The 15,688-nt window shown below is 34.5% G+C and overlaps 1 protein-coding gene across 1 annotated transcript in view; it reads right to left on the bottom strand.

Moving 5' to 3' along the window:
• The window catches only part of gem (transcription factor CP2 like gemini), a 43,634-nt gene that overhangs the window by 14,615 nt on the left and 13,331 nt on the right, over positions 1–15,688 (bottom strand). Inside the window, exons 5-12 of the mRNA XM_089712177.1 lie at positions 15,507–15,602; positions 14,855–14,948; positions 13,942–14,086; positions 12,417–12,518; positions 11,274–11,381; positions 10,582–10,716; positions 9,682–9,801; positions 9,056–9,126 (exon numbers count right to left, since the gene is read on the bottom strand). Coding sequence (XP_089568303.1) covers positions 9,056–9,126; positions 9,682–9,801; positions 10,582–10,716; positions 11,274–11,381; positions 12,417–12,518; positions 13,942–14,086; positions 14,855–14,948; positions 15,507–15,602 — 871 coding nt within the window. The remainder of the gene's footprint in view (positions 1–9,055; positions 9,127–9,681; positions 9,802–10,581; positions 10,717–11,273; positions 11,382–12,416; positions 12,519–13,941; positions 14,087–14,854; positions 14,949–15,506; positions 15,603–15,688) is intronic.

The raw sequence follows: 15,688 nt of genomic DNA, 5'->3' as shown, positions 1-15,688 counted from the left end.
CGTCAGCCGACTCGGTGGCTGTGGTAGTCCTCAACTCCGACGGTGAGGCCGGAGGGTCGAGTATTAAGCGTCGAGCCCTCTCCTGCCGCACTTGCTCCATAGCCCGGTCTTCCATGTCCGCGGCTTCGCCCTGGCTGCGTGTGACGACCATGCTTCGATATTAACCCGTAGATATCGATGGCTTCTTCTTCCAGTAGGGTTTCAGCTCGCTCGTACTTTTGATCCGGTGCTCGATGGACCACTGAATATTGTGGACTGTATGTAGGTTGATGAAAACTCAGTTTCTTCCTTGATAGCTTTTATTCCTCCAAACTTGATCTCAAATTTACAACAAAATCTCACTTTATTTAAACAATTTACAATGGTATAATAACATAGGTGGCTAAACAGCCGTGGGAAACGATATTGCGGGACGGAAGCACCCCCGCCGTCGCCTACGCGCGCGCCGTCGACTACCGGGTTTAGTTCCGGTTCCGCGCGTTCAACGCGAGCCGGACGCCTCGTTGTCTGGCCGCTCGTCGCTCCTCAACAAAGGTGGTTGGCAAATTAGGCTTCAAATTAACATATAAAGCGAAGTCCCATGTCCCCTAGTGGGGTAAGGGGCAGATGCATTATAAATCTGTTTCACTGATCGATTTTCTTTAGGAACAAGTAGGTCATCAGCCTTCTGTGTCCTACCAGACCAAGAAAATTTGTTTTTCTTCATCTCCACCGGGAATCCAACCCAGGACCCCTCGGTGTTATAGTCACGCGTCAACCACTGTACCGAGGAGGCGGTCAAATTAACATATAACCTATGGATTAATGGGTACCCCTATCTTTCATAATCATTGATATCTTAAGATAAGCACTAGCATGGATATTAATAGTTAGATATGAATCAGATTAATAAGAAACAAGATTATATTTAGACAAAATAATCTATTTTTCAAAGTATTTTTTCTTATAAGAATAGTCTTATGATTAAAACTTTGTTAAAATGTATGCTACCTACTAACATCTTTGTAACAAACTTATTTGTGTTTTTAATGTAGGTATTTCTATGGGTTTTTTTTATCAATACTTAATTTCTAAAACTGTTTTACTGTAAGATAATGTGTTTGTATTCATGAGTAAATCTATGAGTAATTTTATTTTTGTATATAGTCTATTTATTAAGTAAGCCTCACTACATAGTATAAAACAAAGCTGCTATAACCGTCTGTTCATCCCTATGTATGCTTAGATCCTAAAAACTACATAACAGATTTAGATGAAGTTTTTTTAAATGGATAGGTGGTTCTCGAGGCAGTAGTTATATAATTTATAAAGCCATAATATTTTTAATACAAGCCTCAGGAAATCTAGTGCAATATAAATTCATGCTATAACCAATAGGGCCATGGGAAAAATTGCACTTTCTCAGCTTGTTAAGAATGAACCACAAGCAATATTATGGTAGTTACAATGTATAAATTACTACATATTAAATAAATAATAAATAAAAATAAAAATCATTTATTGAGTAACAATACATTGACATAAATTATACAAACTCGATGATCGCCTCAACTAGTTAGGTATAAACCTATTAAAACATAGATTTATACCTATATCCAACCTAGCCACAGAAGAATATCACCTAACAATAACTAGGTAATTTCTTTTTATTTTTTTATTGTCAATAGGGAAGAGCTTGACCACAATCTCGAGTGATGTTAAGCTGAGATGTGGTCTAAGATGGTACGCGCTTCCCTAGAAGGTAATAATAAATATTAAATAATAATGTAAGCTAGTACTTCAAACTGTTTCCTCATAGACTATACTTTTGAATCAAATGCATATGAAGCAATCCAAGGTACCTATGGACAATAATCATCCACTTAGCTACTAATTATAGTGACCCCGATCACTATGGCTCTACCATTCTATACATCCTATGTAAGTACATCACATCATAATCACATCGTCTATTCTTAAATTATACGTTCAATGTGTTTGTGTTGTGAACTCAAAACATCTGTGTTTATTCAATTTGAACGTTTCGCAACAAATCAAAGCCACAACGACGTAAAACATCAACAAAAATTCAGTAAAAACTGGATATTTACGGTAAGCGCAGTCGGGACGGTCTAACGCTTATGTTGGCCGCCTTCAGCCGTCTCGCAATCTCGATGTACGTTTCGGGCTCGGCCTCGACTTCCACCTCAGCCTTGAGCAGCGAGAACTTCATGCGCCAGCCCCTCGCTTCGACGCCGTGAACAAGCCGCGCTCGGAGCACTACCCCCCGGCTCACATGCCTGGCACTAAGTCTTTGCTCGAAAACGAGCATAATACTCGTCAGCTGTAGTCCTGTCTGGTCAAATTGAAGAAGATAAACGCGCCGGAACCGATGCGATATGCTGCGCCGCTAGATACAACCATAGCTGGACCGCTCACCACTTCAACAACCATTGGTTATGTATACGGTATGAACACTGAACAAAAGTACACCACCGACTTTTCACTTGTCCAACATTATTCAACGACCGCCTCGCACTGAATGTCACTTCGCGTTGCGATATTACAACAAAATACACTATTACAATTATTTAATAGCTATGATCGATGTAACTTTTCGAAAGCTTGCGATTATGCAGAGAAATATCGGGAAATAAAAACAAAGGAGTACGTGACATATGACGGGACGAGAACGACTGACTAGCATGGGCGCTGATTGGCCGCGAGTGAGGCGCGCTAGTCGATTGGATCAAAACCGGTTCGAATCGGTTCGCGTAGGCCGCGGCCGGCTTTTGTTTAGTGCATTGAACGTCACGCGACTAGTGAGAAACTGAAGGAGGAACTGTGTTGCATTTTATCGATTCGGTTTCACTGTCGTTTCGATGAATCATATTTAACTAATAGAAACTACACAGATAATTGATTATTATTTTAAGATGTAAGTGCTTGATACCGCTTCTTCAAATTGTTCAGACGAATCGGCAAAGGACCGGATACAAATTGTACGTAATGATCGCCGTCATGCACTTTCGGCCAATTGAGAACCAATTTGTTGGTAACCGACATGAACTAGTTTTTGTATTAAAATTGACGTTACCGGTTATGTACTACTTGCCAACGGGTTAGTATCACTGTAAATCACTTCTGTAGTGTACTGCGTAACAAACTTTGAGGCATGACCTCCGACAACATTGTAAACTACTGTAACCGTCACTCTTACATCGTTGCGGACTGTTGAGTCACTTAAATCTCTTGGATAATAATAAATTGCATAGGATAAGATTGTTACGAAGTTTTTTAAACAATACAATATGTACTTAATGACGAATCACATGTTTTACTTTTAGTATTAAATAATATAAAATGGGCGCCATCGTCATGCTCACACATAGCTACAATTATGTAGAACATTGATTATGAAGATAATGTTGTTTTAGTATTGGAAATATGAAGGTACTACTTCTAGTCTAGGCCACTTAATATTGGGCGCAAATGTGGTAAATTTAGGTGTTTATATGTACCTATTGCAAAAACGTAACTGACTTATCTTAAATGGTAATAGCATTTCAATCAAGATTCTAATTCCTTTTTAAATACTCTCCACTAAAAATCCTTAAATATATCGTGCGCTCATTTATGAACATTGAAAAAATAAAGTTTAGGAGCAAAAAACCTTACTCCTAAATCCTAATTTATGAGAGGATACCACGTAAAGTATTTATTACTGAAAAATTACACTAACGTTACAAGTTCTACCAATTGACGTAAATAATAAATTAATTATTTACACAAATCTGGTTTTGTTTGGTATTAATTTGTCTTTGCCTGCAAAAAGGTGATAATTGCAATGACGGCTTGTTACGAGTTCGAATTGTGTCAACTACAATACAAATTAACGATGAATAAGGGTGTTAGCCGTGTTCACGGTTTTAGTCGGTTCAATCCGACGTTAATTGGATTAGTGGAAATATACCAGCAAACATAGCTAAGGTGCTGTGAAAAACATCGTGTGTAATCTTTATACGTATCTTACGTATACGTGTTCACAATTTAATAGATCTTCAAACTTAGATAAAGAATTGGCACGACTAGACTCTAGAATTTGCTTATTTTCGCTAAATTCAAGGTCGGTTTTTTATGATAACTTTTGCAAAATGTAATAAAATTTTAATATTTAAAAATATTCAGAACGAAGCTTAGTTACATAGGCAAGAAATAACTTGGGTGGGTTTTCTAATGTAGGAGTTCCTAGCCGAATTACTGGCACCATAAGGTCACCATTTCTAAGATCTGACATTTATTCATAACGGTACCACACTCTATACTTATAAACTTATCCGTCAACGTTTCAGATATTCTATTAGAAAGACACTATAGTCATAATAAAGTCAATGCTCTTGTGGAAACCGTATAATATTTCCATGGTCGAGTCTTACATAGCGGGTATTACATTTGCTATTCGATGCACGTGTTAACTGTACTCTGCTCAGAACCCTGGCAAATGAAATAAATCTACATCGAAATCAATGTCACGCGTATCCATTTTTTGTCGAAAAAATTATTCCTAACCTTGATCTAGAGTCGTGATACATTAAAGAAGAACTATATTTACGACTTTTGCAAAATTGTATCTTATTGCACACAATACCACAATGCCACACATGGCACATTGTTTTGCTGCCTTAATGTTCAAAGTAAAGAAAAACCTTTACAAAATTGCAAGCGACAAAACCATTCTTACAACAATTAATATACATTGTATACTTCATACTGGCAGAATCAATCAATATCAGATAGCAAAATCCCGTACGATCCCGTATGAAGATTTTGAGTTATATGCATATTTTATCTTGCTTATCTTTTAGTAATATTTACATTAAAATATGCCCTATACGGTATACCTATAAGAAACCTGCCCACAGACAGCCGTAACTCAATTCACAGATAAACTTGGACATAGCTATAATTCCATGTAAATATTTAACCAGATTAAGCAAGTTTGGTTCACTCAGCCTATTCGTGTGTAAATAATTGCTTTGGCTGATAGCTATCCTTATATAGCCAAAATGTTAAACACACCATGTCTGCATCTAATGAATACATTTAAACCGCATGTATTAGCGATACAAACAAACGTTCTACATGAAAATCTACGACAAGCATACAACGCCATCAAAATCAGTGCCTAAAAATTCTCTAGTCACTAGCAAAAGCCGCAATAAAATGTTGCAACCGACACAAGCGAATTGCAATTGGCAGATTCAACAACAACACCAGCTATTACCCCTTTAAACGGGTTTAGTTGCCAGCACCGGCGGATGCGGGCTAAATATAGCGCGCGTTACAAACGGGGGCGATATGAGTTCATCTGCTGTGCAAATCTGATGCGAAGATAACAACTCGATTGTGTGTAAATGAGGATAGCTAAATGGGGCAGGTTATGGCCGACAAAAAACTTATACTACTTGTAAATCGATTTTTGAAAGGAAAAATAAGTACAGGCAACGAAATATAAGTACAGGACAATCAGTTTTAGAGACGCTTGAGACAAAAACTATAAACATATTGAGCAACGACGAATAAAAGAGGAATGATCTGATGCACTGATAAACAGCCTATACTCAATATGGAGACTTATTAATTTTATTTTCACAAGGAATTATTGTACTTGAGATTTTCGAACTAATGAGAGAAAAAAAAACAAAAATGACGTCCCCAGTAAAGCAGGAAAAAAATTTGGTTATCTCGATATTTTTATGCACCCACACTCTGCCTACATTTTGTCGTAAACATATCAGCGGAAAATTTTATTTCAATCTCCAATATTCAAATTATTATTGAATTTGAGCCAAAACATCCTTTATATCGGAACTTGTGTTTGGAAGAATAAATTTAAACATCGAGTCACTGACTATTATTTTTATAAACCATTAAACAAGGTATAACTTCATTAATTATGGCTTTTTTATATTTTCATTACTTATACATATAGCAAAATTAACAAAAAATCAAAATTTAACAATATAATAAAGAGATAAAATAAATTAAGTTCTTTTTTACGTACTTAATTATATTTATTAGATGTATAACACACACTTTATTCTAGAATTTAACAAAATTGTGTTGTCATGTTATATTTATTTATGCAAATCTACATTTAATGCGCGTTTTATTATCTACATAATACAAATACAGTAGTGTTTACACATAAAAAAGTCTATCGAATCAATTTCATCAAAATATACGTATGAAGAGTAGTATTTAATGAACGACCTTGTGTATAATTGTAAACAAACAAACCGTTCTACGTTGTAGCTGTATTTATAAAGTATCAATTGAGTTCACATCCGTATGTTAATTCCCTAGGGCCTCTTTAATGCAATTACGCTGAAACCCACTACGCAATTATCGTTGTTCTATTTTTAAAATGATGCCAGGAATGTGATGTGTATTATCGATAATTACCGGTCTTTCCGGTTGTTCGGTAATTTCTGAAAATTCATCGATTACCTTTTAATCGATTTGATTATTCAGTAAATTTGTTATTTCAATTTGAAAACGAAAATTTATTTAAAATAAAATATCTGTGTAATAAAAATTATATGGAAAAAAAGTAGAAATTTAATTATTTTATAACAAACCATAACCGAGAAATGTATTACGGCGGTAAATGCATAATTTTCAACGATAGTGGAAGCGTGGTATACAATTAACGGTGTCGTTAAAGTAGTTTATTTCAATTAACGCACAGTTAAAACTGGTAATTAACAAGTTGAGAGACTAGTATGAACTACTTGGTGACAATTATTGTTTTTCTAATTATATGTTTGTGCTATAAATATAGTACGAGCACATAACAAAACCGATGAATCATTTTTATGCAGTTTCTACAGTAAATGTATACTAATATATCGTATACTACTAGAGTAAGGCGTTTTTGGTCAAATTTATACTGGACCGATATGAAGAGAAAGATATTTTTTGTAGAAAGTGTACCGTGGGACAACGTGAAGTCACACAAATAAAAATAAGAAAGCTTGCGTACTCTGCACTAGTGGTTTAGAACAAAATGAAACGCGTGGCTGCAGGCTTAATTCCCATGACGAGCATTGTACATTGTAGAATAGAGTTATATCAATTTCTTATTGGAATTTCCACGCATTAGGACATATAGGACATAGATCGGAGTTATGGCATGATGTGAGGTTCATTTATTATTTTATTTTATTGGTCAACTGATATAAAACTTAAAATATTTGAGTAGTAGTAGTATTTGACTAGTATTTAATCGCCAGAATCTTTCAACACCATGTTTACAAAATTATAATTCGGTGTTCAAATAGTCATTCGCACGAAAATCGAAACCCTATTCAAATATATTCCATTTTTCCCTTCGCCCACCTGTCACCCACTATACTCTATTGTCTCTGCTATAGCTATCATAATTCAAAATTCGAATCGTTAAACGTCAAAACCGTTCCAATCGTAACCTCTGGAACATTCCATACATCATCTGTGCTCCGCATAAATTACCGTCTCAAGTGTCGTTCAATTGATGCAATTTACCACTCTATTTTCGTATGTGATTCTATTTGACCGCGGCCATTTTGAATATCATGTCATGTCACATTACATGAATGAATTGTGAAATATCACGGCTGGTAACTCATTTAATAATGAGTAAATTATTGTTGGGAATTTATATTACAATTAAGTGAATTTTTCTTGTTATTTTTAGATTGCTGACTGCATCTCATCATTTCATCAATTCATTTGATACACACAATGATGTTTATATGCTTAATCATTGTAATTGCTACAAATTTGTTGGGCAACAGTTGATCAACAATGTTGCTGGAAACTTTTTTAATGATGTCGCTTCCTCGGGCGAGAACTTTTCAATGTTATCAATTCTACAATAGTCCAGCAAATTTTTAAAAGGAAGTATCAACTCCATAACATGTTGATATCGTTGTTCAACTAATTTTTACCATGTATACCTATTAACCATTCAGAAATATTGAAGTATTGAACTGAAATCTTGTCATATTTTACTTATTAATTGATATTGAATTCGAAAACTTTTCATATTGATTTATAAATGTAGGAATATTTTACTCGTACCTATGTGGCAAGAACTTAGGACAAGAAAGCTCAAAGTCAGAAGGAACTTTTGTCGACGTTTATTTTCACAATTTTGTCATAAGTTTGATTTCCTATGACTTAATAGCCACTTAGTAACAACTTTTTTAGGTAAATTAAATTGTACCGAGGCAACAAAGCATGCCCAAGAAAAACACATTTTAAAAACAGATTATGAGTTTTGGTAGCCGTGTATATTAGTTAGGAATTGCTTTTAACGAAGTATTTTTATTAAAATACTTGAACATATTTATCAATTTGAACATAGGTATATTCAAAAAGACTTACCTTGAAATCCGTAAATAAAAAGTTGAATAACAAGTTTTTATTTGTACTAAATATCTATAATAACTATGTATCCATCTACCATGCAAAGTAAATAATGGCCACTTATTTAATATACTTAATATTGGCTGAAATATCCTACTAACATAAACTTTAATACATTAATAATTACTGATTTTAATTATGTCCTTATAGTTATGTACTTGCAAAACATAAAAAACAAGGTTCAATTAGAACCACAATATCGTGTAAAGTCTTCAATTTTTTTATATAAAACATTCAAAGTAATGTTCAAAATCCATCTTATTCCGAAACTCTGCCTTATATGCGTGGGCAGAGTTTTGTTTCAGACTATTTTTGAGCGTGATTATGTCTATTTTTATTGTACGCCAATGGTTTAATTATTAAAACAAAAAATGTGTGCGTATACTAAGTGTACACACGTAAGAAGTGAAACTTATTTATGACCTTATTTTTCAAAAAAAAAAATACTAAATGCAACTTTACAGAAATACGTCGCATCACGCGTGGTAGGGATAAGACAAAGATAGCGCGTAACGGAAAAATGTCACGCGTAACGAAAAAATGTTACACTAAATTTTTTTCCAACCCCGATAAAGAAGTTTCACTTCAATTTATATAAACTTACCACATTTCTGGCGAATAAGGTGGTGAAGTAGTCACCAGTGATGGCGGTGGCATCAACGCGTCACTCGATAGCTGGTGACAAACATATTAATATTACAATATTATGTAGTAATATTACTAAAAAATGTGGTTGCCTGGCAGAGATCACTGCTTAGTGATAAGGCTGCCAATTGAGCTACATCAACTCGATACTTGTGTCATTCGGTCTATTTTGTTTTAAAATGTACAATTTTAAAAAAGAGCGTGTGTAATACTTTTTATGCAAGATTTAAAGATACCAAAATCGTCGTCTTACTAAATGACGTTCTACAAGTTTCAAGGTCATTCAAGAATTTAATCATTGCAAGAAGTTGTGCTTGAAATTTTCCATTGTTATTTCAAAAGCATTCTCTGACATTTTTTATCTATTTTTTTGAAGTGAAAACTTCTTTAGCGGCGTTGAGCACTTTTTCTGTAATGGGTATAAAATGTTAAACTCGCGTCAGGACACGTGACCTGATCGAAAAAGCGTAAGACGGATACCATTCCAAAATATCAAACATGCTCAACGTTAATAATCAAGTTTTCACTTCGGCCGGCACTCCCCCAGTGCAACCCGTCTTTTTTTTATACTTATTTCTAACTTACCGTAGTTAACACAGTGGCTTCACACCCGGGTTGGTATTTGTCCAAATCGGCCGGCGGTCGTCTCATGACCTTCTCTCTGTCTTGCTTGTGCTTTCTATCTGCGCCTTTTAGTTTGAACACCTGGTGACAAAAAAAATATTTTTGTACTATTTTTTGTACCAAAAATGTAGTTTTAGTCAATATAATTATTGAATATTGTTTCCCTTTCCATAATTACAACTTTGAATGAATTTGTATAAATCTTATAGACTCAATCAAATGACCAAACCCCGGCAATTGTCGGATAATAAAAATAAATTCCGACTTTGTGGACCACGATTTTTGCACGGCATCTGTGTCATACTATGTATTTCAATACTGCTTTTAATCTATTATTCCGCAAAGCCGTACAAAAATCATGGAGACAAGGGGAAAAAATCTCTACCTGAACTTTAGAATTCTCATCTGCACTCAGTTGGACAGCTTACAAGTGACGGCATAGTGCTGAATCTTATTATTTTATGCTCTTATATCGTTCTAGATAGGTCACCTGGTGGTTTAAATGACCCATAACTTTTTCAATATGGGCCTGTAGTCTATTATAAAAAGGAGACGTGACGAAATATTTGAGGTAAAGAATACTTTACCTCAAATATTTCGTGGAATAATGAAATATAGGAATGAAATATCATTCCTATATTTCATTCCTGTATATCATTTATATTTATGTAATTTCTAGGTTTATTTCCTGAATTTTAAATGAAAATCTATTTATAAAATCTATCAAAGTTATTTAAGAGGTAGATTTCTATGTATGTTACATGCATAATATGGTTATGCACCTATCGCAGGGTTGCTAATAAGGAAAAAAAAACAAAAAAAAAATACCAAAAAAATCCCAAAAAATAACAAAAAACTCACTTTAATCTGACAAGCGGCAGCATGCAAGCGAATTAACTCCTCGCTCGCTAAATATGTTTCAACTTGTATACGGAAAGGTACACCTTTCTCGCCGCCATGTTTTTTCGCTGTAAACTCCGTGGAAATGCAGTTCACCTGGCGGAAAACATAAGAAAACATAAGGATCAATAGTCTAGATGCAACTGAACAAAAAAATAATAACAAAATTTATATGTTCAAATAATATTAAATGTAATTGTAATTCATATATTATAGTTTTAGCGTACAATTTAACTGAATTCATGATAAATATTTTTTTGCAACATTGTTGATATTGATCTGTTGCTTAACAAATGTTCACCATAAACTCAAACCTAACTTATAATGAACTAGTGGCCCCGCCCCGCCCCGGCTTCGCCCGTGGTACATAATATTTCGCAATAAAAGGTAGCCTATGTCCTTTCTCGGGTATCAAAATATCTCCATACCAAATTTCATGCTAATTGGTTCAGTAGTTTAGGCGTGATTGAGTAACAGACAGACAGACAGAGTTACTTTCGCATTTATAATATTAAGTATGGATAAACGGCTCTATGACCTAAGAAAAATGTTTTAGCAGGTGAAATAATTATATCGGTCCAGTAGTATAATGTGCGAAAACAAATATTTCTTCTTTATCATATTACATAGTTAACACAATCATTTATTCTCACCTTAATATAAACGCCGACATCTTTAGTGGGATCCCAATACACGTGCAGTGCGTTTAAAGCCGCCGGTTGTTCGACGCGAGTCACTCCGTACGACAGCGGTACGTCTACCTGTTGATAAATAGAGATTAAAATAATGAATAAAATAAAATATTTCACGACAATTTTCACACACGGCACGATCTGATCCCATACTAAGCTTTCGCTTGTGTTATGGAAACCAGATGGCTGATACACATACATATATAATTTTAAATACATATAGATAATTAACACCCAGACACAGAGCAAACATCATCATTGTTCATCACACAAATATTTGCCCCGTGTGGGAATCGAACCCACGACCTCTGGCTTGGAAAGCAGGGCCACTACCAACCAAGCCAACCGGTCAGTCATTAAAATAATTCAATCATATTTTGCAATTTGCAAACTGTACTAACGTTAATTTTTAAATTATCCACCTGTTGATAAATTCATTTGCTGCAATTTGCCAATATAAATACACTTAAATATATGCTAGGAATATTACATTACAAAAAAACGTGCTTTCCGCACGAGACTTCGCTCGAGAGGTCAATTAAAATGACCACTGCGCTATCTGTTCCTTCTATGTACTTATATCTTTATAACTACTCAACAAATTGTGATGCAGTTTTTTTTAACACATAGCAGGATTATCGAGGAATGTTTTTGCATATCTATAATCCATACTAATATTATAAATGCGAAAGTAACTCTGTCTGTCTGTCTGTTACTCAATCACGCCTAAAGTACTGAACCAATTTGCATGAAATTTGGTATGGAGATATTTTGATACCCGAGAAAGGACATAGGCTACCTTTTATTGCGAAATATGTACCACGGGCGAAGCCGGGGCAGACCTCTAGTCTATATATATAAAACTCAAAGGTGACTGATATAGTGATCTATCAACGCACAGCCCAAACCACTGGACGTATCGGGCTGAAATTTGGCATGCAGGTAGATGTTAGGACGTAGGCATCCGCTAAGAAAGGATTTCCCGAAATTCTTGCGGGAACGGGGAAAAACGGGGATGCACGTACAAAGTCGTGGGCGGAAGCTAGTAATATATACAATTTTAGTAATATATACAAGCAAAACCACGGGTATAAATATGATTACCTCGATTATCCTCTCGCCGGGTCGCTGCGCGTGCCACTGCGCTATCTGTTCTCTCTCCATATATTGTAACCGACGCTCGTGGAAACATATCTTTATTACGCTCTGTTGAATAATACATCTTAAATGTTATATTTGTTTCTATTGAAAAACCGATAAAATTAAACATATTTTATCGTATATTATCCCAAAACTATCTTAATAAATAATAAATCTCGTGTCACAATGTTTGTCCTCAATGGACTCCTAACCACCTAACCGATTATAATAAAATTCGCACACCATGTGCAGTTCGATCCAACTTGAGAGATAGGATAGTTTAAACATGTAGGTACCACGGGCAAAGTCGGGGCGGACCGCTAGTAGAAAAATAAGATTTTAATAATATTCGATGTTGAAAAAAAGTATATAATATTTTCCAACTGGCCAAGTACGAGTCGGATTCCCCTAGAGTTTCGTATGTGCCTTTTTTTATGTTGTAATCGTAATTTTTTTACAATTTTTATTACACGCTTTATATTAGCTTCACCTGTATGTTTGTAACCGACTTCTTTGGGCGCGATTTTGACCCACTTTAAACGGCCAGATTTGGTTCAAACTTTGTAGATTTATTTAGGACCAATGACAATATACTAATTTGTTAAAATAAATAATAGTTAAAAAAAAATAAAAAACACGCGTTTTATAGAAAACCGAACTAAAAGCGTGTTTTTTAGTTTTTTTAAACTATTATTATTCCTTTATATATGATATAAAATGTTGCTTCGTACCAAATTTCAAAGCTGTGTTCACAGAAATACCCTGTAGATTTTGATTTCCTTGCGAATGTCAAAATTTGCGACAATTACTTTATATTATTAAAACATGAGCTACTTTTCATTGCCTATTTAGAATTTAACTAACGACAAAAAAATTGCATAAATAAACAAAATATTACACTAAAAAACCGGCCAAGTGCGAGTCGGGCTCGCGCACAAAGGGTTCCGTAGCAGCAAATATAATAAATTACAGTTAAATCAACCTATCTCAAAAACTATAAGAGATACTTTGATCAAACCAAAAATCGTTGAAAGAGTTAATTAGCATGCATCACCTCTATTTTTTTTAGAATTTTATACCCCGTAGTTATAAAAATAGAGGGGGGGGGACATACTTTTTACGACTTTGAGAGCTGATATCTCAAAAACCGTTCACTTTAAGAAAAATGTTTTTTAGAAAACTTTATATCATTTTAAAAGACCTTTCCATTGATACCCCACACGGGTATGTACATCGAAAAAAAAAATTTCATCCCTCAGTTACATGTATGGGGGGCCCCACCCCCAATTCTTTTTTTTACTATTTAGTGTCATATTTTTGTAGCGGTTCATACAACACATATTCCCATCAAATTTCATCACTGTAGTACTTATAGTTTCCGAGTAAATCGGCTGTGACAGACGGACAGACGGACAGACGGACAGACGGACATGACGAAACTATAAGGGTTCCGTTTTTGCCATTTTGGCTACGGAACCCTAAAAATCACCTTCAATATCTTTCCCTTAGAGTGCGAGAGATCGCCCAATTTCTTCAATTTTATCTCATACGGCTGCCCTTGATTCAAATAAGTTAATGTTTCTTCATTTTGTTTTGTCGCTATAGACGTAGCGGCCGCTAGCACGTATTGAAATCTGTGACAAACAAACATACATGTTAACTTCACTACATAGTATAAAACAAAGTCGCTCTCTCTGTCCCTGTGTCCCTTTGGATGCTTAAATCTTTAAAACTACGCAACGGATTTTGATGCGGTTTTTTTTAAAAGATAGAGTGATTCAAGAGGAAGGTTTTAGTATATTATAATTTATTAGGTTTTAGACAAAGCGGGCGAAGCCGCAGGCGATAAGCTAGTTAGTGTAATATTATATAGCTGAACAGTTTTTGAAGTGAAACTTCTTTAGGAGCGTTAAGAGTAAAATTTCAAGGCGACTTTGGCATCTCTGAATCTTGCCAAAGAAGTTTCACTTCTGACCAATGTGCTCGGCACAAACGCTCTTTTTTAGATGTTTGTTTGAATGCGCTAATCTCGGTAACTACGGGTCCAATGCAAAACTCTGCCTATGCAGTAGGGCAGAGTTTTATCATACGCGTTACAATAGAATTGAAACATTACTGCCACGAAATAAGGTGTTAATTTCAATGAATATTAGATAGAATTACAGTACTGGGATATTTTTGACGAGCTTTTAATAGGCGATTGTTGTTTTTATTTATTCTTTTCAATTAGAAAATTTGCTTTCATAAATAGCCTCTAGAAGTTTAATATATTCTTTAAATAGTGCATATATCATGAATTTTCAAAATAATAATCAAATGTATTTGAATTGAAAATTTTCATTCGAAATTAACACTTATTTGAATTTTGATTTGAAATTATCATTTATTTGAATTGAATTTACCTTGAATCATCTTTATAGCTTGTCTCAGAGCGTTGTATTGGCGATTGTAAAAATCCATCGAACGCTGACGGCGAACACATTAGCAGACCTGCGTCTAAAAACAATAACAAATAAATAATATTTTTATTTCATTTATGTATAACTAGCTTTCAGCCCGCGGCTTCGCCCGCGCAGTCAAAGAAAAACCCGCATAGTTCCCATTCCCGTGGGATTTCCGGGATAAAACCTATCCTATGTCCCAGGGTAAAAAGTAGCCTATGTCCTTTTTGGGTATCAAAATATCTCTATACCAAATTTCATGCAAATTGGTTCAGTAGTTAAGGCGTGATTGAGTAACAGACAGACAGGCAGAGTTACTTTCACATTTATAATATTAGTATGGATTTTTTAAATTTCAAAGCAGATTTTTTCCACTAGATGGCGTTCAATACTTAGTTACGATATTAAAAAAATGATATGAAATATTTATTTTTTATATAAAGCAGAGCAATGAATTCAACTTTTTGCCGTTAATAAGTACTAAAAAAATTTCTGGCGCAATTATTTATCATCGAAAATAGAATTTTTTTTACAAAATAATTAGACTGGGAAAGAATATATTTTTTTTTATAATTTTACCAGTAAAGGAAATAAAATAGGGAATTACACTTACTCTTATTATCATTTTCGTTGGGTGAATGATAGCCGTTCATATTCATCATGGCCGCCGGCATTGACGGCTGACATTGCATATTTTCCGGGCTGCTAGCTGTAAGAAAATATAAGAATTTTTACGTCTTACTTTTAACAGAAAATTAATTTGTTTTGTAGCAACGGAGCGATTTTATGAAATGA

The sequence above is a fragment of the Colias philodice genome, chromosome 28 (assembly GCF_061535455.1).
Source record: "Colias philodice isolate Cphi_HAF_F1 chromosome 28, ilColPhil1 Martin Lab GWU primary, whole genome shotgun sequence".
NCBI classification, from domain to species: domain Eukaryota; kingdom Metazoa; phylum Arthropoda; class Insecta; order Lepidoptera; family Pieridae; genus Colias; species Colias philodice.
Note: the sequence above shows the minus strand (reverse complement) of the source record. Positions and strands in the feature narration are given on the sequence as shown.